General features: G+C 43.8%; 1 protein-coding gene across 1 annotated transcript in view; it reads right to left on the bottom strand.

Annotated features, from left to right (window-relative positions):
• LOC306968093 (adenylate cyclase type 5-like) overlaps positions 1–18066 on the bottom strand; it is a 112673-nt gene extending 94607 nt beyond the window's left edge. The window contains exon 1 of the mRNA XM_079563380.1: positions 16974–18066. Within this exon, the coding sequence (XP_079419506.1) occupies positions 16974–18038 (1065 nt within the window). The 5' untranslated portion in view covers positions 18039–18066. The remainder of the gene's footprint in view (positions 1–16973) is intronic.
• Between the last annotated feature and the right edge of the window lie 8327 nt (positions 18067–26393).

Below are 26393 nucleotides of genomic sequence, written 5' to 3'. Positions count from 1 at the left end.
GGATAAAGTTATTTTGGAATTCACTGCACTGATTTTGAGACGTCTGAGGATTTTTGGAGGATGTAATGCCATTGAAATGTTGGCCAAGAAAGACAACATATTGTATAAAGGGTATCACTATTTTGCGCCTTATGACCAGAAAGTAAGCCGCTCTAATCCTTTTGGTTAATAATCATTGTGTCTCTGCGAAAGACACTGCACCCACTTTGCCTATGCATGAACGTGGCGTTTGAGTTAGGCGTGTATGGTGCAGAGTGGCAACCCCACTTCAATCAGTCTCCCCCAGCAGCTCTGGCAACAACAGTACACTTACCATCAGCGTGGCCAGGGCTGCAATCCTCCCACAGAGCTGGGCAGATTTTTGAGCATTTCCAAAGGTTAAAAAAACTGTCCATGGGTTTTGGCTGTGCAATTTTCCATGAAGAATACGCAAATTGTAGCTTAATCTAGGGCTGCAAGGTGTATCGATAATGAATTGCAATAGAGGTTTCGACTACTACATTAACCTAATCTCAAGAGGCTTAGGGATTTTTTTTCTTCCTTCTCTGGCATTTGAGTGGTCGATGTCACCAATCAGAATTGTGACATCGATCATAAAAGTTTGTCTGACTTTCCATTAAGCAGATTCTAAAGTGTGTAGATAGACGCAATGTGACTCCATCGTGTACTCTTCTAATGTGGGACAATTTGCACAAGAACATGCTGAAGCAAATGAAACATGTCGATTTTCTAAGCAGATAAAAAGGGGCACTACATTGTGAGGCGTAAAAAACACCTGGAGTACTTCGATGTCCGCACAGTAATCGTCAAAGTACTCAAATTTTGTGTAACTGGACTTGGATCATGTAAAGTCTCATGTAACTGTATTTAAATAGGGAAAACGTGGAAAACCTTGGGAGCTTCTAACTTCACCCCAGTTTGGAGCTATACCTTTGCTGGGAGAGGCTAAATGCCAACAACATTTGCGTGACTGAGGGTACGCACAAAGACCAGACAGTTACGCATCAACTCGTCTAAGCTAAGGTAAGAACATATCTCAGTATGGAAAAACGGTGTCCTATTCCTTTAACCGAGTGTATTTTCTCCAGTTTGACTTTACCCATATCTAAAAGCTTCCTGACTGGAGCTACAGCCGAGAGCAGCTACAGAGGAGCTATGGCCGACACATTTGATCTATACGAAACTTTTTGTGTGGCTTTTTGATTGCGTTTTAGTCATTTTTTTGCTGCACTTTCCTCGCTTTTTTTGTTATAGATATTTTGTGATTTTTTGGCTGCACTTTTATCACTTCTTGACACACTTTTGCTGCTTTTTTTTTTGGTCACTTTTTGAAACTTTTATTTTTTGCGTTTCCGTCACTTTTTTTCTCGTTTTTGGCACTTTAAAAGAAACTTGAAGATTTGGGTATAGCCAAACTGGAGATAATGTGCTTGGTTCAGGTAGGTTAAAAGCCAGCCAGAAACCTTATGCTGTCAGAGAACTGTAAGTGTGATAAGTGTGTCGTATAAATAAAACTTTGTGCCACAATTAATGAAAGAGAGGCTACGACAACCAAGTGGTTTTTCATGCCTAAACCTTTCACTTGTGGTTACTGCTCTTGCTCTGTTTCCTGGTGTTCTCAGTTCAATTAAGTTCAAATTTTTTATTCAGCCATGGCGTTATTACAGACATAATAACAACAACAACAACAGCAACAGCAAAGTATTCAATGCTGAATAGGAGCATGAGGAAGACATTGTCTTATAAATTTCATGCCCCTTTTTTTTTTTCCAAAATCTGAGTTGGCTTTGAACAGACGGCTCGCCCGTTTTTGATTTGTTTTAGCCTATAACAAGGTACAATAATACTTTGCATCTAAATCAATGACTGTTTCAAATTTGTCAACATTAGTTCTTATGTATGCCTTTGTATTTTCCAAGGACATTTTTTTTATACATTTGATTGAATTCAGTGATTACCAGGAGTAGCAGTAAAGTGAAGATTATTGCGCGGATTTCGAACTACTCCTGGTATTATTACGCCTTACAATATAGTCCCCCCTTTTATCCGCTTAGAAAATCCACATTGTTTAATTTTGTGTAATTATACTTTGTAGTGTAACACTTCACGTAACCATATTTAAATAGGGAAAACCTGGAAGAGCTTGGTAGCTTCTATCTTGACCTGTGTTGGAGCTATAGAGGAGAGAGGGAGAGGCTAAATAATAATATAAATAATAGCTAAGGTAAGAACATATCTCAGTATGTAAAAACGGTGGCCTATTCCTTTAAGGCTGAGTATAAAAGCTGTAATGAAGCCTCATCCAATGTGTGTTTAACCTTTTATAGGATACCAATATTTTTACCAACTTTGCCTTTGATGTGGTCGATATGAGGCTTCCAGCTAAGTTTGCTGTCTAGGATAACCCCATATTTTTTTATTTTGTTTGTTTTCTCAGTTACGTTTCTGCAAAATTGTATAAAACCAGACAGTCTCTTTGCAAAAAATAGATAAAAAAAAGCACAGATTTGGCCACAAACATCACCTCAGCATCCTTTATGTCCACTCGTCTGCCTCTGCACACGTCACACCCACCTCAGTCAAATACAAAGGTGCACCATTTGCATCTTTCGAAGGTTTTGGAAGGAAGAAATTAGCTAGAGATGTCAAATAAACACTGTTTAGTGGAAGCCTGGACCTATGTGTAAACAGGACAGCTTCAGTCATACTTAAAACAACAATTCACTCAAGAGAGATAAACAAAGACAAGGCTAGTTCCCACACACAAGCGTCAACACTCCGGTGACAATAGATACACAAATGCATGCAAGGCTCACTGAAAAAATAAACTTTTGGGGCCAGTTTTTTGCTTAGTTAAACACGAGAAAAGAAACAACGTGGTGAAAGATTTGTTGGGAGAGGATTGAAAAGCATTAGGGCCATTTCCGGAGGTCAGCACATTCTTAGCGTGTTCACGGGGGTCCAAATGTTTGTGTAACACGGAAGAAAAGAATGTATATAAATCTACGGGGGGGGGAGTCCGGTCTATAAATGAGTGTGATGTAGGTAAAGCTAATGAAAGTTGTAATTGGATACTGGTTCAAAGCATGGAATGTGAAGATAAAGTAACATGAGAAAGTGGACGCTAAAAATACCACTTTTGATAGATGTATCATAAAACACATGTGGCTCCAGGAACGGCTTCTTTAAGACGGCGCTTTTCTTTGGCTTATTGAATGAGGTGAAAACTACCAACATGAAATATAAAAGCTTTAGGCACTTCATTGAGTCACGGGTCACACAGGAGACGATTGCCACTTTGGGGGTCGTCGGCGAATAATGTTAGTCTTACGCATTCTAAATTAACCTCTTAACTCCCGCCTGAACCGAGAGGATCTTTTTCCTCACGTCATCAGATTTTTTTTCCATCATTTTTTTTGTTGGGTATTCAACTCATTTTTGTAACTTTTATGTCATTTTTTGGTCAATATTTTACCACATTTTGGTCACTTTTTTGGTCATTTTTTGACAATTTTTTGTATTTTTTTGTCAAATTTTTATCACATTTTTGACACTTTTTTGGTCATTTTTTGACAATTTTTTGACAATTTTTTGTCAAATTTTTATCACATTTTTTACCACATTTTTGTCACTTTTTTTAGTCATTTTTTGTCCATTTTTTTTTATTTTTTTTGTCAAATTTTTATCACATTTTTTCATAAATTTTTTATCACATTTTTGTCATATTTTTGGTCCATTCTTTGGTCCATTTTTGCTACTTTTTCATCAATTTTTCATCACTTTTTGTCAATGTTTTCACGCTTTTTTTGTCACATTTCCATCATTGTTTTCGTCTCAGTTTTGCTCCAAAACAGGTCAAGCTCTTCCACGTTTTTCCTATTTAAATATGGCTACGTGAAGTGTTCCACTACAAAGTATAGTTACACAAAATTAAACAATGTGGATTTTCTAAGCGGATAAAAGGGGGAACTACTGTATATTGTAAGGCGTAATAATACCAGGAGTAGTTTGGCATCCGCACAGTAAAGTGAAGATTGCTGCGCGGATTTCGAACTACTCCATCCATCCATCCATCCATTTTCTTCCGCTTTATCCGGGGCCGGGTCGCGGGGGCAGCAGTCTCAGCAGAGATGCCCAAACTTCCCGATCCACACACACTTCCTCCAGCTGTTCTGGGGGGACCCCGAGGCGACACCAGGCCAGCTCGGAGACATAGTCCCACCACCGTGTCCTGGGTCTTCCACGAGGCCTTGTCCCACTAGGACATGCCTGGAACACCTCCCGCGGGAGGCGACCAGGAGGCATCCGAAACAGATGCCCGAGCCACCTCAGCTGGCTCCTTTCGACGTGGAGGAGCAGCGACTCTACTCCGAGCTCCTCCCGGGTAGCTGAGCTCCTCACCCGATCTCGGAGGGTGCGCCCAGCCACCCTGCGAAGGAAACTCATTTCGGCCGCTTGTATTCGCGATCTTGTCCTTTCGGTCATTACCCAAATCTCATGACCATAGGTGAGGGTGGGAACGTAGATCGATCGGTAAATCGAGAGCTTTGCCCCGACTCAGCTCCCTCTTCACCACGACAGACCGATACAGCGACCGCATCACTGCTGACGCTGCACCGATCCGTCTGTCGATCTCACGCTCCATCCGTCCCTCACTCGTGAACAAGACCCCGAGATACTTGAACTCCTCCACTTGAGGTAAGGACTCCCCACCGACCTGGAGAGGGGAAACCACCTTTTTCCGGTGGAGGACCATGGCCTCGGATTTGGAGGTGCTGATCCTCATCCCGGCCGCTACACACTCGGCTGCAAACCGCCCCAGTGCGTGCTGAAGGTCCTGGTTTGTTGAAGCCAACAGAACAACATCATCTGCAAACAGCAGAGATGAGACTCTGAGGCTCCCAAACCGGACACCCTCCGGCCCCTGGCCGCGCCGAGAAATTCTGTCCATAAAAGTAATGAACAGAACCGGTGACAAAGGGCAGCCCTGGCGGAGACCAACACGCACCGGGAACAGGTCTGACTTACTGCCGGCAATGCGAACCAAGCTCCCGCTGTGGTCATACAGGGAACGGACAGCCCTTAGCAGAGGGCCCCGGACCCCATACTCCCGGAGCACCCCCCACAGGGCACCACGAGGGACGCGGTCGAACGCTTTCTCCAAGTCCACAAAACACATGTGGACTGGTTGGGCGAACTCCCACGAACCCTCGAGCACCCGACGGAGGGTATAGAGCTGGTCCAGTGTGCCACGACCAGGACGAAAACCGCATTGTTCCTCCTGAATCCGAGGTTCAACTATCGGCCGGATCCTCCTCTCCAGCACCCTGGAGTAGACCTTTCCGGGGAGGCTAAGGAGGGTGATTCCTCTGTAATTGGAACACACCCTCCGATCCCCCTTCTTAAAGAGAGGGACCACCACCCCGGTCTGCCAATCCAGGGGCGCTGTCCCCGACCGCCACGCGATGTTGCAGAGACGTGTCAGCCAAGACAGTCCTACAACATCCAGAGACTTAAGGTACTCAGGGCGAATCTCATCCACCCCCGGAGCCCCGCCACCGAGGAGCTTTCTCACCACCTCGGTGACTTCAGCCCCGGTGATGGGCGAGCCCACCTCCAAGTCCCCAGCCTCTGCTTCCTCATCGGAAGACGTGACGGCGGGGTTGAGGAGGTCCTCGAAGTACTCCTTCCACCGTCCGACGACATCCCCAGTCGAGGTCAGCAGCCCCCCACCCGCACTGTACACAGTGTTGGTGAAGCACTGCTTCCCCCTCCTGAGGCGCCGGACGGTTTGCCAGAATTTCTTCGAGGCCGACCGATAGTCTTCCTCCATGGCCTCCCCGAACTCCTCCCAGACACGAGTTTTTGCCTCTGCGACCGCACAAGCTGCAGCACGCTTGGCCTGCCGGTACCTCTCAGCTGCCTCAGGAGTCCCACAAGCCAACAAGGCCAGGTAGGACTCCTTCTTCAGCTTGACGGCATCCCTTACTTCCGGGCGCCACCACCGGGTTCGGGGATTGCCGCCGCGACAGGCACCAGAGACCTTACGGCCACAACTACGAGCAGCCGCATCAACAATGGAGGAGGAGAACAGAGTCCACTCGGACTCCATGTCCCCCGCCTCCCCCGGAATCTGGGTGAAGCTCTTCCGGAGGTGGGAGTTGAAGACCCCACTGACAGAGGGATCCGCCAGACGTTCCCAGCAGACCCTCACAACACGCTTGGGCCTGCCAGGTCTGACCGGCTTCCTCCCCTGCCAGCGGATCCAGCTCACCACCAGGTGGTGATCGGTTGACAGCTCAGCCCCTCTCTTCACCCGAGTGTCCGAGACACGCGGCCGGAGGTCAGATGACACAACTACAAAGTCGATCATCGACCTCCTGCCTAGGGTGTCCTGGTGCCACGTGCACTTATGGACACCCTTGTGCTCGAACATGGTGTTCGTTATGGACAAACCGTGACTAGCACAGAAGTCCAATAACAGAACACCACTCGGGTTCAGATCGGGGAGGCCGTTCCTCCCAATCACTCCCTCCCAGGTCTCACTGTCGTTACCCACGTGGGCGTTGAAGTCCCCCAGTAAAACAATGGAGTCCCCAGTCGGAGCACCATCTAGTACCCCTCCCAGGGACTCCAAGAAGGCCGGGTACTCTACACCGATGTTGGGCCCGTAGGCCGAGACAACGGTGAGAGACCTGTCCCCGACCCGAAGGCGTAGGGACGCGACCCTCTCGTCCACCGGGGTGAACTCCAACACGTGACGGCTGAGCTGGGGGGATATGAGCAAACCCACCCCAGCCCGCCGTCTCTCCCCGCGGGCAACTCCAGAAAAATGGAGAGTCCAGCCTCTCTCCAGGAGTTGGGATCCGGAACCCAAGCTGTGCGTGGAGGTGAGCCCGACTATATCTAGTCGGTATCTCTCAACCTCCCGCACAAGCTCAGGCTCCTTCCCCCCCAGCGAGGTGACGTTCCATGTCCCGAACGCCAGAAGCTGTGCATGTGGACCAGGTCGTCGAGGCACCCGGCCTCGACTGCCACCCAGTCCTCTTAGCACCCGACCCCTACGGATCCCTCTGCGGGTGGTGGGTCCACAGGAGGGCGGGCCCACGTCGTCCCTTCGGGCTGTGCCCGGCCGGGCCCCGTGGGCAGAGGCCCGGCCACCAGACGCTCGCGTTCGGGCCCCAACCCCAGGTCTGGCTCCAGGGTGGGGCCCCGGCTGCGCCATGCCGGGCGACGTCTCGGTCCTTGATTGGTGTACGTCCATAGAAGTCTTGTGAGCTGCTCTTCGTCTGACCCGTCACCTCGGACCTGTTTGCCATGGGAGACCCTACCAGGGGCATAAAGCCCCGGACAACATAGCTCCTCGGATCATTCGGGTACTCAAACAACCCCACCACGTTAAGGTGGCAGCTCATGGGGGTTTCGAACTACTCCTGGTATTATTACGCCTTACAATATAGTCCCCCCTTTTATCCGCTTAGAAAATCCACATTGTTTAATTTTGTGTAATTATACTTTGTAGTGGAACACTTCACGTAACCATATTTAAATAGGGAAAACGTGGAAGAGCTTGGTAGCTTCTATCTTGACCTGTTTTGGAGCTATAGTGGAGAGAGGGAGAGGCTAAATGCTAACGCCGTCTGCGCTGTGTTTACGTGACTGAAGGCACGGGTGAAGACCAGACAGGTCCTAAAGAACTCGTCAAAGCTAAGGTAAGAACATATCTCACTATGTAAAAACGGTGGCCTATTCCTTTAAAGACCTGTCTGCAGCTGCGAGTCTTTTACACGTCGCAATGTCAATAAATACAAGTAATAAAAAAAAATAATGACTTACTGACACAAGTGGCACTTTAAAAAATATGATTCAACGTTTACTAAAACACTTCCAGGTCCAAAGCAAATTATAATTCTATAGACACACTTTCTTTGGGAATGAAGCAACGGCCTGAAGTTGACATTTCCACTTAGTCTGACGGCTAAATTGTGAAGAGTGTCATTGCTGGGAAAGAAGTTTAGAGAAAAAAAAAAAAGGTGGCAGAGAAACTGTGTGAAAACTACACAAAGCAGGCTCAGTGCAAGCCCGGTTATTACAAAATATGATGCCGTTAAACGTAGCTTTAAATAACTTTGGAAAATTGCGGTCATTTTAGTAAGTGCCCAGGTAACAAAGCCAGGAGGAGCAGAGGTGTCGTAAAGCGAGGGAGAAACGTGGGGTTTTATGAGCTCCTCAGACTCAACAGTGCACTATAAACAACATCGCCAAAAAACAATGACGCAAGCTGTATATTACAACGCAGCCATTTTACTCAATAAGTGGCCTATTTTTAGACAAGGATTAGAAGATAAAGGATAACTTGATACATTTGGAGCTGGTTGAAGGATATGGGTCTGATTCAGAGGACATAATATGCCGATGTCGATCTTTATTCTCTGAAATCTTAAGTTCACGTACATACACTCACTTCAAGAGGTTAAAGGGATGTTTCAGGATTTTTGCAGTCCTTATATTTGAAGAGTTTAGTGGTGCTAGGCTAGTGCTAGGCTAGTACATTAACCCCTTAGCTCCAACCTGAACGAGAACATTTTGTCCAGTTTGGCTTTACCCCAGTCCAAAAGCTTCTGGAAAAAAGGTGAGAGAATAGCGACAGAACTGAGACGAAAACAATAATGGAAATGTGAAAAAAAAAAAGCGAGAAAACATTGGCAAAAAAGTGATGAAAAATTGATGAGAAAGTGGCAAAAATGTCACAAAAATGTCACAAGAAATTGACAAAAAATTGACAAAAAAATGACAAAAATGTGACAAAAATTTGATTAAAAAAATTGAAGAAAAAATGACAAAAATGTGACAAAAAACGACCAAAAAAATGGACAAAAATTTGACAAAAAAAGACAAAAATTAGATACAAAATTGACGAAAAAATGTCAAAAAGTTGACAAAATATTGATGAAAAAAAGACCAAAATTTGACAAAAAAATTTAAAAAGTGTGATAAAAAAAATTACAAAAAAGTTACAAAAATGAGTTGAATTCCAAACAAAAAAATGATGGAAAAATAATCTCGGTTCAGGTGGGAGTTAAGAGGTTAAAAACCTCTTCAAAGTCATGGGGTCGTCCTCCAAACGTTGCCATATCTGATTTGTAGAAAGCTCCTTTGTGAATTCCTTGTGTAGTAATGCAGGTAAGCAAACTCCTGTAGATCCGCTAACCTGGCAGATCACTCCGCCGCTGCTTAGCTACAACCAGGAAGCTGATCAAATAAATAATTTTAAATGCAAAATGGTTATATTCCAAACATTATTCAGTCAACACAGACATTTATATGGGTAGTCTGGTGTGTGATTGATGCACTGTGCTTGGGTCAGACTGTTTTTAATGCAGGCTACTAGTTACCATAGACATGCACTAGCCTAGCACTAGCCTAGCACTGGCCTAGCACCACTAAACTCTTCAAATATAAGGACTGCATGAACACTCTGGATAACTAGGAAATGAGGAACCTTGGTCAAAAATCCTGAAATATCCCTTTAAGATGTACTTTATTGTCCCCGCAGGGAAATTTGTCCTCTGCATTTGACAAATCCTTCCATGCCGCTGGAGCAACCCGTCAGGAGCAGTGGGTAATCTCCCGGTGTTGAGCCAGGCTGATGGTCAACATCACCTGGCTGAAGGATTCACCTATTGTACATGTTTTAACGGTAGAGGAAACCGGAGTACCCAGAGGAAACCTACGCAGATACGGGGAGAACATGCAAACTCCGGCCCCGTCTTAGGATTGATTGTTTTATACAGACGGCTTTTAGGGGTCTCCTATGATACTATTGTAAGTACTCCACCCTCCGCTGACCGTAGGGGACGTTACACATGATAAAACAAGACACAAGACACCATTTTAGCCAACAGCATGTAAACAAATCAATGGAACCTCAATCAGAGTGCAAAAAGCAATCTAGAAAACGGAACACAAATATTAAAGAGGGGGTATTATGCTTTTTTCAGTCACATTCAGCACCAGTCTATATCACACTACAATGATGACCAAACCTTCTGTTGGTCTGTAAATGCAGTAAATTAGAATAACTGCCTTGTATAAAATGTCTCTCTCAAAATGGCTGTAGTGAATGTGTTGAAATAGGCCTCTGTCTCTTTAAGAACCTCTGAGCCTTTCCGACACGCCCCCTCTACAGTGGTTGGTTACTCGGCTGGTGACGAAAGCTCGGAGGCGTCTCCAGGAGGTGGGGGCGTTCCTAGGAGGACTCAGGCAAACCTATCCCTAAAATGGCCGCCATCAGAGTTTTTACAGATTACTCAACAATACGTGAATGTGCCAAGGCAACACTTCAGGCATGTTTTTAACGAGGGAATGACATAATAACATGATGTAAAGCTTGAAAAAGTCGATTTTGCATAATACCCCCCCTTTAAGAAATCTGTCACTGGGGCAAGTTTCTTACATTTAAAAGGTACTAGATGCAAGTTAGCCATGTTGTACTCACTGGGCTCATTCTACACCTCAGGACATGGCTGGAACATGTAGGAAAATACATAATCTAAACCATTTTAAACTCTGTATCGTCCCTTTAAATTAAGAAAAAAGATCACAGAATTGGAGAATAACTTTTCATTTACTTCTTCAAATAGTTATGGGCAAATTTACTCATTTCATACTTATTTCTGGATTACTTTTTGCAGGTAATGCAGATCTGAGCGCTTCTCCAGGTGAAGAAAGTATGGCTAAAGTGAACAGAATGACTAAAAAGTGCATGGATGAAGAAATATACTACACCATGTATGAAAAGTGAAATTACCCTGACATGTCCTCTTTAATGCATTTACCCCACAGGCCCATGTGACTGTAGATGCTATTAATAAAACCTGCATCGACCAGGCGCTATCCCTCCACTTTTTTCTGCTCAATTTAACCGTCTCAGCACTTCGCCTGTAGCCATGGAGACCGATCGACACAAAGGGGGACAAACTGGAGAACTTTGCTGAGGGAAAAAAAAAGGCAGTTTATACGTCACAATTACACAAAATGGTGAATAATTTGTAGCAGTAAAACCTGAACTGCCTCTCCGAGCTGGTTAAAGCGGCGCTCGGCTGCAGCTCCAGGTGGAACGGATTTATAGGGCAAAAGTCAATTGCCATGTTAAGAGTAATAAAAGTAGGCTATGTGGGTCAACTCCTGTTAGAAAGCGCTTGGGGATGTGAAACAAGGAGCTATCGTTTGCATGAAGGGGATAAGAGCCAGTTTTGTCTGTGAGAAACAACAGATGGATCCAAGTTGCTTAAGAAAATGTAAGGTTTTCAACAATATGCAGTACTTGCCATGCGTTTTTTACTCCACACTGTTAGAAATTACAACAGGAAATGGCTGAAATATCTGTTCAGGAAGTGTCAGGTCTAGATATACGATAAAGTACAGTATTTATTGTACTCCGGACACGTGTTTATGCAGCTTTGGGCCGTTTCGTTTGAGGAGTGTCGTGAGTCATCTGGACGAGGAGCTTTATTTAACTCACCAATACGATGTGAAAATAGACCAGCAACATGTTCATCTTTTGAAGAAGGATAAAGATAAAGACTGGCTTCTCGATGCCTGTAGGCCAGCGTAACGCCTCATTTGAAAGCTAAGACCTGCATAATGGATTGTAACTTTTTTGTCACTGCATTGTTTTGTTGAAGTGTTTTTGTCACGGGTTCCTCTCTTTTTTATCGCTCTGTTTCGTTGCTTTTTTTGGACCATTTTTTGTGCCATTTTCGTCACACTTTTTGTCACATTTTTAGTCACTCTTTTGTGGGTTTTATGTCACTTTCTTGTTGCATTATGATCACTTTTTGTCGCGGTTTGTCGCTTATTTGTTGCGTTGTTGTGACTTTTCTGGCACATTTTTGTCACATTTTCATCCTCATTTTTGCTTTTTTTCAAGACGCTTTTAGATCTGGGTAAAGGCGAACTGGAGAAAATGTGCTCAGTTCAGATGGGGGTTAAGAGGTTAAACATTGCTTATTTTCTTGTGATGATGGGGGAGAGAGTGGGTCCACTTTAGAGAGCTCCATCAGTGTTTCGTTGTATTTTGTACAATGACAATGAAGATCTACCTCAATCATACTTTTTACAGGAGATCGTCTTATTTAAAGCAGTGCTAAGTAACTCTTGCCCCTAGAGGCCATAAGCGCAACTGCAGGTGTCATAGCAAGTTGTGATTTTTTAACTCATTAATTGTCCGTGAGAGTAAATACTACGCTGACAGAAAAGGTGAAGGTAGAGAGGGATATTGTACATCCAATTACACAATGGAAATCACTTTTTTCACTCTAACTTGGCTGGAAATACTGTTTAAGCGGCGCTAGCCCGCAGTTAGCTTTGCCCGTTAGCCTGTTAGCTTCGTCTTCGTGATTCCATTAGTGTGTTTTGGTGATTCCCACCCAGTGGCAAAGAAGTTGCAAATGTGTTTTTTCTGGCCAGAGATAACAGGGGGAGCTGAAAGACCCCCCAAATCATCCCATTAACACTTGTATTACCCCCAGAGGGACTACGAAAAAAAAGGATTTATTCAGGTAAATAAGTTACTTAGTACTGCTTTAGTAAGTAGTTTAGGAAGTCCACTGAGCGCTATCCTGTTCTTCTTACTGCAGACTTTGTCTTATCATGATACAATATTTAATTTATCTGTAGTCTGTTCATCACTATTCACATGGTGTCTCCTGTCCCACTCCCCCTCGGGAGTGCCTGTCTAGATCGAACGGAGGAACCTGCATTCTGCAATCTGAGGACTGGACGGTCTGTGGTCTTGGCCCGTCTGCTGAGGGATCCTTCGGCCTGGGTCTCTATAGCCTGTCCGTCCATGGGAGTGGATCTCTCCTTCTGTGGTTCTCCCCAAGGTTTCTCTTTTCTCCTGCCGGGTTTTTGAGTTTTTCCTCGCCGTGCTGGAGAGTCTAAGGACGGGGGACGCCCACGCCGCTCGTCGCTACCTCCTATTGGACATTATATTTGCCATTATATTTACCTGAACTTTTAATTGTCATATTTATTGCTCTGTTTTATTGCCTTAATGTTTGGTGCAGCTGTGAGGCCACTTCTGTTGTGATATTGGGCTATACAAAACCATTAAACTTGAAACTTGAAACGTGCTTTAAGCAGTGAGGTTGTTAAAGTTCATGTTTTTGGTTAATAATGAGTTTGTGGGGTTTGTGTAGAACAGCACTTCAATATTAGATGGATGATGGTTCTGTTAACGTTCATGCACACTGTCCTTGGGCAAGACACTTCACCCACATTGCCTCCAGTGTCTGCGTGCACTGGTGTATGAATGAGAGTGTGAATGGGTGTATATATGTATGTATATACTGTATGTATGTATATATGTATTGAGACCAAATCTATATAGACTTATCATAGTCTCTGTTGCTGAAGCTTTTTACAGTAAGTTTACAGTAATTTTTCTGTCAATCTAAGTCAGCAAGTTAGTCATAAATTAGGTGTTTTTCTGGTTTAGTTTGGAAATGATTTGGTTTAAGATCTCTTTCAGTCCTGGCTGTGTTTTATGAGGGGGAACTTGAATAGTTTGTGAACCACTGCTGGGATATTGAAACTTTCCCATGAGCCTTTTGTCGTTTGCAAATCACAAAAGCCGAGCGCCCATTGTCTTAAATGATAAAACATCTTTTAACACGTGCGATTCATTCTGGTCTTTTAGATGTTGAAGCTCTGTGTGCGGCCGTTGTTTTATTTGCAGATGTGATCCAGACTCTTTTGCTAAGAATAGATAATCTTGAAGTCATTATCCGCGAAAGTATTCGGGCCAAAGAATCGAAAACAGGCTGTATTTCCGTGCACTTATGGTGGAATTCAGCAGCAAAAAAAACAAAGACTATTCGTTAACTTACAAGACACCAGCTTTGTACAGTCTAAAGTTGGCATATGTTTATAAATAAGCACAGAGGGGCTAATATGGCGAGCGGAATACATGGGAAAGTTCATCTTGTTGCGCCGTCACTAAAATAGCTTCATGATGACAGGACGGCCATAATAAAATGTTAATTCAATTTGATCATTGGGGGATTTTCTCAAAGAACAAAGCATCAAAGTCCAGCCTTTACACGACATCACATAAAAAGCAAGACACAAGAGAAATTAAATTCAAATGGATGAAGACTTGACCATAATCATCTGGTCGGCAAATGAATTCCATAACAAACAGCTTTATCAATGGGATTAAGGCAAAAGTGACGTCAACTTTTTCTCTTTTTTATAGATATACAATGTTAAACCTCTTAACCCCCACCTGAACCGAGCACATTTTCTCCAGTTTGGCTTTTCCCAAATCTAAAAGCTTCTTGAAAAAGCTATCAATAAAAATGAGATCAGAAAAAAGTGATGAAAATGTGACAAAAAAGTGACAATAAAGTGACGAAAATGTGATAAAAATGTGATAAAAATGTGACGAAAAAATTACAAAAAAAATGGACAAAAAAGTTTTGAAAACCTGACGAAAAATGTCACAAAAAAGTAACAAAAAATGTGACAAAAAATGACAAAAAAAAAGGTATGAAAAAGTGCCAAAAAAGTGATGAACAACTGGCGAAAAACTAACCAAAAAATTGCAGAAAAAGTGATGAAAATTTGTAAAAAAACTGAATGAAAAATTTGGGGGAAAAAACAGGACAAAAATGGACAAAAAAGTGCAGCAAAAGTGACGAAAATGCGTAAAAAAAATGAGGACAAAAACGGACAAAAAAGTGACAAAAATGAGAAAAAAAGTGACAAAAAAGTGAAGAAAAAAAATGGCGAAAAAGTGTCAAAAAATGTCACAAAAAAATGACAAAAAATTAATGAAAAAGTGACAAAAATGTGAGAAAATAGTACCAGAAAAGTGGCAACAACGTGACAACAACGCAAGGAAAAAGATCAGTTTAAATGAGTTTTGTAGGTCTTTCAAATGAAGCGTTACACTGTAAGCTTTTAGATTTGGGTAAAGCTGAACAGGAGAAAATGCACTCGTTAAGGGGTTGAAGAGCTTAACAACATATAATGAAATGACAAGGAACCTCAATGAATCCTTCGCTGGGCCATTTGAAGCCGTTAAAACAAAAACACCTAAAAACTTGCCCTGACTGCCCAGTATTTGTGAACCGCTCCGTTTAGTCTACTCAAGTTCCACAGCATCGAAACAGTAAAAGCCTCCCATTCAAAATAGTTCTCCACTTCACTGCTCAAGCATCACTGTCAAGTCTGAGCGAATTGCAAACGAGAAGTATTGCTGGAAAGTTTGAAAGTTGGCAACTAAGCAAAAAGAATACCAGGGTCATTAGAGGAAAGAGCAGCCAAAATATTTACTTAAGAGGAATGTTACTTTAAAAGAAGTTAGTGGATTACGCTTATGATGCTCGAGTATACGGAGACTTCGAGTGTAAAAGTCTGGTTTATGTTTTAGTAGTGAAACAATCCAACAAACATAAACAAAGGCATAAAGCATGGTGAACTTGTGATATTTCTGATAAATATCTTTGCAATAAAAATCAGGTGGGAAAATGTGTTCTTTCACAAAAGGTAAAAGAGACAGATTCTCCGTAGATCATAACGAGCTATGCATTTGTGAAGATGAAGCTTTTACTCAAAGTGGTAAGATTCACTTTTTTCCTCCAGATGACAAAAAGTTGCTGAATAATGTTGGTTTAAGTCGAACTGTGCTCAGTTAAGAGGTTAACCAACTCTATTAAGTACCAGTGGCGGACTGGCCATATGTCCATTCTGGAAGAGCACAGAAGGGCCACCGGCTCTAGGGCCACCGGTGTGGCCTCTCACTTTACCTTACCCCCGGGTGGTAACCGAGCTTTACTCAAATCCAAAAGCTTAACCTCTTAACTCCCGTCTGAACCGAGAGGATCTTTTTCCTCATGTCATCAGATTTTTTTTCAATCATTTGTTGGGTGTTCAACTCATTTTTGTAACTCATTTTTTTGGTCATTTTTTGGTCACATTTTTGTCGTTTTTCGTCTTTTTTTCGTCTAATTTTTGTCATTTTTTGGTCAAATTTTTATCACATTTTTGTCACATTTTTGTCATTTTTTGTCACTTTTTATGGTCATTTCTTTTGTCATTTTTGTGACATTTTTGCCACTTTTTCATCAATTTTTCGTCACTTTTTTGTCACATTTTCAGAATTGTTTTCGTCTCAGTTTTGTCAAACTGGAGAAAATGTGCTCGGTTCAGATGGGAGTCAAGGGGTTAAAAGAAAAGCATCCAAAAACAAAAATGCGCTGGAAAAGCAACAAAAAAGTGACAAAAGTGACAAAAACACAACGAAATGTGACGAAAACGTGAAGACAAAGCAATGAAAAAAAACGAAGATAAAACAACAATAACATGACAAAAAAATCCTGAAAAACAAGAGACAAAAACACAACGAAAAAGTGACAAAAAAGTGACGAAAACACGCCATAAAAAGTAATGAAAAAGCAACAAAAACATGACAAAAATGCAGCGACAACGTGACAAAAAGTTACCATCACTTTTCTAGATTTTACCTTTCAAATGAGGCGTTACAGTGTTGCTCTCCAGTCAAGAAGCTTTTAGATTTGGGCAAAGCCGAACTGGAGAAAATGCTCTCGGTCAAGGCGGGTGGTAAGAGGTTAACATATGTATTTGTGGAAGTGTCACATTTACGCTAACTTGGGCCAGGCTGACCAGAGTCCAGGGCTGTTTTTCAGTCCCAGTCCGCCCCTGTTAAGTACTATAACTTTAAAAAGTAACTCAAGTACACTGAGAACTACCCAAAATCAGCATGAAGTACCCAAGTCAACAAAGCTATACAGAGAAGAAAAGTATTCACTTTCCACTTGGTGACATGCGTAAAATCAATGCGTAAAAGTCGCCGCGCGGTCAGACAAAAGCGCACCTGCTTGTTCCCCTTTCCGCGCGTCATCATCACCTTTACACAAACTTCATCCAGCTGCAGCGCGTCTTACCTGTTTCCACACGAAGCTGTCCGTGGCGTTGAGCATCCACGACACGGCCACGTGGATGGTGGACAGAACGAGCCCCGTGATGACCGCGGCGCGCATCCTCACGGGCAGCAGCGTGTAGATGACGTGGATGAAGAACACGGTCCACCAAACTCCCTCCGTGGCGCTCCTGGGCTGCACCAGCAGGACGCCGATCACCTGCACCACGGACACCAGCAGGATGAGCGCGTAACAGACTATCCACATGTGGTCCTGGTGGAAGGCGTTGCGGTTGCACACCACTATGAGCACCAAAATGAGGAAGATGGCCAGGGAGAAGACCACCACGTACGTGACGTTGGCTCCCCCCGCGCAGTGGAAGCCCAGCATGACGGCGAAAAGCAGCACCAGCACCCCCATCAGCATAGTCAAGCTGCTCTGGTTCAAGCGGAAAAAGTAGCGCTGGTAGAGCCGCTCCAACTTCTCCGACTGGAACTTCTTGGATCTGAACACGCGGAGGACACTCGCGCAGCAGCCCGCCAGAGACACCCTCACCTCGGGCATCGCGTCCTGCTGCTGCTGCTGCTGCTGCTGCTGCTGCTGCTCCTGGTCGCTCTTCGCGGTGATGGTGGTGGTGGCGGTGGTGGACAGGGGAGGCAGCTTGTTCACGATCCCCCTGCGCTCTTGCAGCCCCAGTTCCACGGACCTGCTCGCCCTCAGCTCGCGCTTTCCAGACGGAGACTGGTTCAGCTGCAGCTGGTGGTGGTGGTGCTGCTTCTCCCCATGGTCCTGCCAAGCGGACCTGGATCGGAAGCTGACCCGGCTGACGACCGTGGTGGAGGAGGACCGTGCTGGCGGGGGGTGTCTGCTGCGCTCCGCGTCCCCGTCATGGTCGTCCCTCCAGCGGCTGTTGTTGTTAGTGGTGGCGGCGGCGGTGCTGGTCCTCGGGGGTGCCTGAGACGCTCTGGAGGAGTACGGACACCCGTTGGCCACAGACTCAGACTCTGCCCAGGCGGACTTGTGCTCTGTTCCTCCCCTCAGCCCGGGATGTCCCACACCGGGGGGGCTCACGCTGTTGGATCTGGACATTGTGTTTTAAAGAGTGGTCCAAAAGTGACACAACTCGAAGGGGGAGTGAAAAAAAAGTTTTGTAACAGCAAAATATCGTGAATATCCAACAAGCAAAAAAGTGTATTCCGAATTGTCCCCCCAAAAAAATCCCCTTGACAATCGTGTTACACCATCGTGGGCCACTAGAGGGACTCAGTAGGTGCTGAAGTTCTCAAGCCATAAAGAAAACTTTCTTGTGAAGAAGTATTTGCTGTTATTTAAGAGTGAGCTAGGATTTTATAAAGTGACTGAAATCTTACCTGCATTATAAGGCTTTTTTAGAAGCAAAAAAATACTCTCAAGTGATAACCAGTCCTACATTCAAATGCGTTAAAGTGATGTACAAGTAAGAATATCCAGCATGTTGTTCCACTATGTTCCACTAGATGGAGTGAGGAGCTCGTGCAGTGTTCACTTAGTATCTGAACTACACTTTATAATGTGTTATGACCAGCATATAGGCCTGGTAATGACAGTGGCACTTTTGAAAACACATCCAGTGGAGCGCTGGAGACAATTCTTTAAATTCTTATTGCAATAGCTCTTCCTGTCATGTCGTCAAGTGCCACTAGATGGAGTCAAGAGCTGCCGCAGCGCAAAGTGCGTGCAAAACTAGCCATCGATACGTGGATTTGTGTTATAAGAAGGTTATATGAAGGCAAGCGGGAGCCGTTTCAACTGGTTACGTACAAATACTAGCCTTTCAAGACCACTCCCAGTTGTGTATTTTGCATCGGAGTAAATAATAGATGTTTCAATGACAGTGAATAGACCTCGTGGCGTTCCCAAAGTGCTTTGCCATTTCGCTGCCAAGAAATAAAACCAATTCAACTGAGAGGTGTCACATTCTTGGAGTGTTTGATGAGCACTTTCTTTATGGTTAGGAACCCCGCGTCCACTGCTCCCCCTGTTGGCGAGATTCAAGCAAACTTTCCAAAACTTAAACAAGCCTATAGAGCTTTAGGAATCCCCAAGAAATCCTAATGTGAATCCCCTCGTTGTCGGTTTCATCGCATCCATTCAGCTCCAGGCGAGGCATCCTTCTTTATAAAAGCAGAATTAGGGTTAATCCACTTAGGGGAATACCAAGAAGAAGAAAAAAAAAAAACAATTGAAGAGAAAAGTCACAGGGGGGCAACTTGGTCCAATGGAGACGGGGAGCAGGAAAATCCAGGCGGAGTTGACTCTACATCATCGGGTCCAATTAGCCGCCGTCCGCAGAGGGATAGAGGGATAAAAACCCCATTGCACAACGCGCGGTAAAGTCCCAAGAGGTTAGGGGTCATCAATGCAGGAGAAGAAGAAGGAGATCCACTCAAGGAGATGGTGATGATGCGAAGTCCTTTTTTTTGGAGCGTGGTCACCTGTTTGGGATTGCGCAACAAGACGAGAGACCCGCAGCAGTTTGGATGGGTTTGGGGGAGAATATAGGCATCCCCCTGTGAGCGCAGTGAGGACTGGTACTGCTGGTACTGCTGGTGGTGGTGGTGGTGGTATAGCGAGGTGTTGGTAGAGGAGCTCAGCCGCTTCCCCTCCTCCTCCCGCGGCCACAGAAGCACGCAACAACACCCCCCTCCTGCTCCTCCTCCATAGCGCGCGGTCGGATCAGTCAGTCGCCTAGATACATCATTTTATGGACGCCAACCTGTGCAGTGAAATCAAGCCCGTCAGTCACCCCCACTTCTTCTTCCTCTTCTTCTTCTTCTTCTTCGGGCTTGTTGTCTGCAGCCCACGCGTTCACCGTGCACGTCCTGTGGCGGGGTATGGGAGCATCCTCTCTCCTGCAGGAGCCTCGCCCCCCTTCTTCTCTCTCTCTGACTTCCCTGTCCCGGGCTACGAAGCTCCAGGACAGTCCTCCGCTCCCTGGCTCCGCCGTGGCATCACTCCAGATTATTTATTTATTTTTTGCAATGATTAGCGCTTTGATGGACAATCCAACCGAGTGTGCTTCCTCCTGCCCGCCCCGCGCTGTAGTTTCCATTGGGAACGGGGTGCAGTGACTCGCGTAGACGCGCGCCCTGATTGGGTGAAAGGCACGTCCGTATAAAAAGGAGAGAGGAGGGAGGGAGGGAGGGAGAGTGCTTGGAGGAGAGACCCCCGAAGGCAGCGCTTGCACGGAGAGATGGGCGGTTCCGTGCGCACAGCTGGACGCGCACACACACCCACGCTCCGGATCAAACGTGGGCACTCGAGCGGGGCCATGTTGTCACTTTAGTATTGAAAAGATAAAGGCTTAGATAAACCTCTTAACTCCCGCCTGAACCGAGAGCATTTTCTCCAGTTCAGCTTTACCCGAATCCCGTAGGCCAGTGTAACGACTCATTTGAAAGCTAAGATCTACAAAACTCATCTGGATCTTTTTCCTCACGTCAGATTTTTTTTCCATATTTTTTTTTTTTTTTGGGGGGGGGGGTTGCAACTAATTTGTAACTTTTTATGTGATTTTTTTGTCATTTTTTGTCATTTTTTTGTGACATTTTTGCCACTCTTTTATCATTTTTTCGTCATTTTTTGTCAATTTTTTAGTCAATTTTTGTCGCATTTTTGCCATTTTTTCATAGTTTTTTCGTCAATTTTTTGTAAATTTTTCGTCATTTTTGTGGTCATTTTTGTATTTTTTTTGTCCTTTTTTGTCAATTTTTTGTGACATTTTTGCCACTTTTTCATCATTTTTTCATCAATTTTTTGTAAATTTTTCGTCATTTTTTTGTCCTTTTTTGTCAATTTTTTGTCCATTTTTTTGTCAATTTTCGTCACATTTTTGTCATTTTTTCATAGTTTTTTCGCCAATTTTTAGTACATTTTTCATCATTTTTTTGTCACTTTCTGTCATTTTTTTGTCATTTTTTGTAAACTTTTGTGACATTTTTGCCACTTTTTCATCATTTTTTTGTTAATTTTTTGTCCGTTTTTTGTCAGTTTTTTGTCTAAGTTTTCTCACTTTTTTGTCACATCTTCATCATTGTTTTTTGTCTCAGCTTAGATTAACCTCCCGCCTGAACCGAGAACATTTTCTCCAGTTCAGCTTTACCCAAATCCTGTAGGCCAGTGTAACGACTCATTTGAAAGCTAAGATCTACAAAACTCATCTAGATGGATCTTTTTCCTCACGTCAGATTTTTTTTTCCATCACTTTTTGGGGGGGTTTTCAACTAATTTTTGTAACTCTTTTGTGATTTTTTGTTTTGTTTTTTTACTAAAGTTTTTGTCACTTTTTGTCACATGTTCATCATTTTTTCATCATTGTTTTTGTCAATTTTTTGTGATTTTTGTAATTTTTTTGTCCTTTTTTTTGTAATTTTTTTGTCAATTTTTGCAACATATTTGCAACATTTTTGCCACTTTTTCATATTTTTTTCCGTCAATTTTTAGTTAATTTTTCGTCCTTTTTTGTAATTTTTATAGTAAATTTTTTGTCAACTTTTGTGACATTTTTGCCACTTTTTCATCATTTTTTTGGTCAAATTTTTGTCTATTATTACGGTATTTTCTCACCTTTTTTTCCAGAAGCTTTTGGATTTGGGTAAAGCCAAACTGGAGAAAATACTCTTGGTTCAGGCGGGAGTTAAGAGGTTAAGAAAAACGACAACCCATAACAAACAAATGATCAGAGGTTTACCTTTTTCAGTTTAGATGTGATGGGCCGATGCAAGTTTGCTGCGCATTTTAAGTGAACTTTTGTTTTTGTTGTTCATTGTTTATTATTTGGACCCAAGTCATAACCTTGACAGCTACTGTTCCTGGAATCCTTTATACAATCCACATATTAAGTCAAATAATAGCAATACATATAGAGCTGACACGTCCCTAATTCCTATTCATATAGCAAAACGCTGCTGTACCAAAAGAGAGGGATGTTGCTGCTTGTTTACTGCTTGTTTTTGTTATATTTGTAGATTTATTGTCCATGTTTATTGTCCATGTTGCAAAATGTTTGCCTGGCTCTGCCATACACTTCCCTGTTCATTCCATGCAGGGAATTAGTCTGGTCACGGAGCAATTGGAGCAGTTTGAACGGGCGGGTCTAACGCGCACAGATTGTCAGTGAAATAAACCAATTAGCGATTAGCGGACGTGACGACAGCTGTGTCCAATTAAACAAATATGAAGTGAATATAAACTCACGCGGAGAACGCGAGGCAAAATCCTTGACTACTTCATCCAATGATTAGTTTTGGCTGATGTTAACGTTAATTGAACTAAAAACATAGAGGTGCAGCGAGTGACGTAACCTTCTCATTTCTCTGTGACGGTCGTGATTGGTTCGGCTCGGCCTTAGCCGCCAATAACAACTTGTCTACCGTGCGTGGCCAGACCCACCTTCTTTCGTGCAGAAAGAAGGTGGGTGTGGTTTATCAGGCTAGCAAAATGTGTCCTCTTGACATTTTCAACCTTCAGCAAGTGCCTCTGGTTGACTTGGTTAGGAGATCACATGAGCTATACCAGGGGTCACCAGGCTTTTTAAAGGAATAGGCCACCGTTTTTACATACTGAGATATGTTCTTACCTTAGCTTTGACGAGTTCTTTAGGACCTGTCTGATCTTCACCCGTGCCTTCAGTCACGTAAACACAGCGCAGACGGCGTTAGCATTTAGCCTCTCCCTCTCTCCTCTATAGCTCCAAAACAGGTCAAGATAGAAGCTACCAAGCTCTTCCACGTTTTCCCTATTTAAATATGGTTACGTGAAGTGTTACACTACAAAGTATAATTACACAAAATTCAACAATATAGATTTTCTAAGCGGATAAAAGGGGGAACTATATTGTAAGGCGTAATAATACCAGGAGTAGTTTGGCATCCGCACAGTAAAGTAAAGATTACTGGGCGGATTTCGAACTACTCCTGGTATTATTACGCCTTATTATACGGCTCTTCACAACGTAAGTAGAAGCTCCGTTGATTTGAATGGGATTTCCCAACGTTCTACCGGTCATTATTTTCTGATAAAGGATCTCTGAAAAAAATAATGACGCTGCCAATGGCAACGGAGTTCGTGCTTTCATATCACTCCGCGCGTACGTAGTAGCGACACTATCTCTGTCCCCGTCACTGCGAGAGAAGTTGTGGTAATCGCTCGTGAAGTCAGCGTGAGTCTGACCTTCAACTTACCCAGAGATTCACCACCGTTCCTCCAACTGCACCTTGAACTAAGAAGCTAGGCTAGCTACTAGCCTTGCTGCTTCTAGCCTAGCAAAACGCTGCAGCGCAACGCGCAAACCTTTGGGAACTATTTGTCGCGGAAGTCATTAAATAAACCTTTCGGCCTTCATAAAAGTGTACGAAGTTTATGTTGTGTGTGTTCAGTTGGCAAATGGCCGTATAATAAGCGGGATAATGTATAGAACGCTGGTCATTATCAGGAAAATAAGCATTTATTTTCCCAATAATGACCAGCGTTCTATAGATTATCCCTTACTTACAATATAGTTCCCCCTTTTATCCGCTTAGAAAATCCACATTGTTTAATTTTGTGTAATTATACTTTGTAGTGCAACACTTCACGTAACCATATTTAAATAGGGAAAACGTGGAAGAGCTTGGTAGCTTCTATCTTGACCTGTTTTGGAGCTATAGAGGAGAGAGGGAGAGGCTAAATGCTAACGCCGTCTGCGCTGTGTTTACGTGACTGAAGGCACGGGTGAAGACCAGACAGGTCCTAAAGGACTCGTCAAAGCTAAGGTAAGAACATATCTCAGTATGTAAAAACGGTGGCCTGTTCCTTTAAAGCTGACGGCCTCTTCAATAGCATTAAATACTTCCAGGACACCGCTCAGTGTTTCCATTGTGCCTATTTTGAGTCGACAGGTAAAGACTTCGCTGGAGTCTGAAGACCGAATATTAAGTCATTTGAACTTTGCATGACGTTTTGTTATTTTTTCCTGTGCTTCCATGTGCCCTTCCAGAAATCCAAGTATGAAACAAGGTTAGCGTCAAGAACAGACCACTCCATTCACCGCTCCCCATTTAAATACGGCAGCACTCAGATTAAAATCACAGCCGCATCCATCGCGCTTTAACGTGAGCTCATCTCATGACCAACTCTTACATGGCTGCCCTCTTTTGCTCTCTCACAGAGGTATTCACATAACACATTTTAGTGTATGTACAGGCACATTTTAACTTTACCTGCTATTTACTGCCACATTGTTTGCATGAACCTTCTGTTTAAAGCTGTCACTCCTCTGTTGGATTCACCTCCGCCTTCGTGTTTGATGTCCTTCATTCACATGTCTCTGCACCTTTACCGTCTGATACGCGCTCAGCCTTCTGCAGTTATGAAAGGCCTATAGGCTATTGTTAATCATGGCCTTCAGCGAGTGTGGAGAGTGGCCCACCTCCACAGATGAGTCAGAGCCTATACGTGTCACAGCTGTCTGCTTTTTACCGGGAGACTTAGATTCAGGATGGTAGGATGCTATGGACACTGCAATTCACGCACCACAGGTTTCTTTGCACTGTGCGCGCTTTGGGCCTCCACTGGGAGATAGTCAGTCTGCAGAGGGACTCCCATCAGCCCTCGGTCAATCTAAAAGCCTGACTGTCCTTGATAGTGGATGTTTCTTGTTTCTTTCTATGGCTCTCCCCGAGGTTTCCTCTTTTGGACATTATGTTATTATTGTTTTGTCTTTTGGATGGAGCGTGAGATGGACAGACGGATCGGTGCGGCGTCAGCAGTGATGCGGTCGCTGTATCGGTCTGTCGTGGTGAAGAGGGAGCTGAGTTGGGGCAAAGCTCTCGATTTACCGATCGATCTACGTTCCCACCCTCACCTATGGTCATGAGATTTGGGTAATGACCGAAAGGACGAGATCGCGGATACAAGCGGCCGAACTGAGTTTCTTTCGCAGGGTGGCTGGGCGCACCCTTCGAGATCGGGTGAGGAGCTCAGTTACCCGGGAGGAGCTCGGAGTAGAGTCGCTGCTCCTTCACGTCGAAAGGAGCAGCTGAGGTGGCTCGGGCATCTGTTCCGGATACCTCCTGGTCGCCTCCCGCGGGAGGTGTTCCAGGTATGTCCTAGTGGGACAAGGCCTCGTGGAAGACCCAGGACACGCTGGTGGGACTATGTCTCCGAGCTGGCCTGGTGTCGCCTCGGGGTCCCCCCAGAACAGCTGGAGGAGGTGTGTGTGGATCGGGAAGTTTGGGCATCTCTGCTGAGACTGCTGCCCCCGCGACCCGGCCCCGGATAAAGCGGAAGAAAATGGATGGATGGATGTTTTGTCTTTTGTTTCATTGTTTTAAAGCTGCATTATGCATCTTTTTATGTGGAAAAAGTAGATATTTGTGTGCATTTGACTCAGCAGCTGTACGAGTGGTCAGCATGGTGCATTTACTTTGCATCACAGTGACCTCTAGGACTCTAGGATCAATTGAAGGGCTGGGCGATATGGACTAAGTCATATAGTTCTTAAGTTCTTAAGTAAGTAGTAGTGCTATGATTTCTGTGTTGTTTTGACCCCTTTTTACATTGTATGTAATTTCTGCTTTTAACTGTGTTGTGAAGCACTTTGTGGCCTTGAAAGGTGCTGTATAAATAAAGATTACTTACATAGGTCATATCCCGATTTATATAGGTTGAATATCGAAGTGCGATATATATGCCGATATTTTGTCCGCAAAGTGAGCGCTGTGAAATGAAATGTTAAAGGGTTTAAAAATGTTAAAATTTAGTATTTTCCTCCCCCTACATGTTCCAGCCATGTCCTAATGTGTAGAATGAGCTCAGACCTGTTCACCACAACTGCCTCTAAAATCCTGCACTGTCGCTCAAAAAGGTGTTACTTCGGATCCAAAGTGCCTTCATGCACGAGCTTAATATAGTAGGTGCAGTTACACGTATGACCTGAGGTGGCAGTAGTGAGTATAAAATGGCCAACTTGCCCCTTCAAAGTCAAACCAAATACGAGTAGTTTTACTGACAACTTACAATAAAATGTAAACATAAACCCTGCATATAACAAAGCTCTGTAAGGTACGCATTAAAAAATAAAATCTTAAATGAAAATAGCCAATAAAATAAGCATTACAGCGCAAATTTCAACTATATCGATAAATGCAATATGGTCTAATTCCATGTATCATTTAAAAATGCATCGATATTTCTTAAATGTCGATATATATCGCCCAGCCCTAATCAATTGTGTGCAAGGTTTTCCACTGGTAAACCCTCGCAACAAAAAACCTACAAAACAATTGATCTGCTGTAGAGACAAAAGTCACATGCTATACCACTGATACAGCTGCTCTGTCACTACAAGGTAAAACACTTTTGCATAAAAAGTTGCATAATGCACCTTTAAAGAGGGGGTATTATGCTTTTTTCAATCACATAGCA

This window comes from Gobius niger (assembly GCF_951799975.1).
Source record: "Gobius niger genome assembly, chromosome: 9".
Classification (NCBI taxonomy): Eukaryota; Metazoa; Chordata; class Actinopteri; order Gobiiformes; family Gobiidae; genus Gobius; species Gobius niger.
Note: the sequence above shows the minus strand (reverse complement) of the source record. Positions and strands in the feature narration are given on the sequence as shown.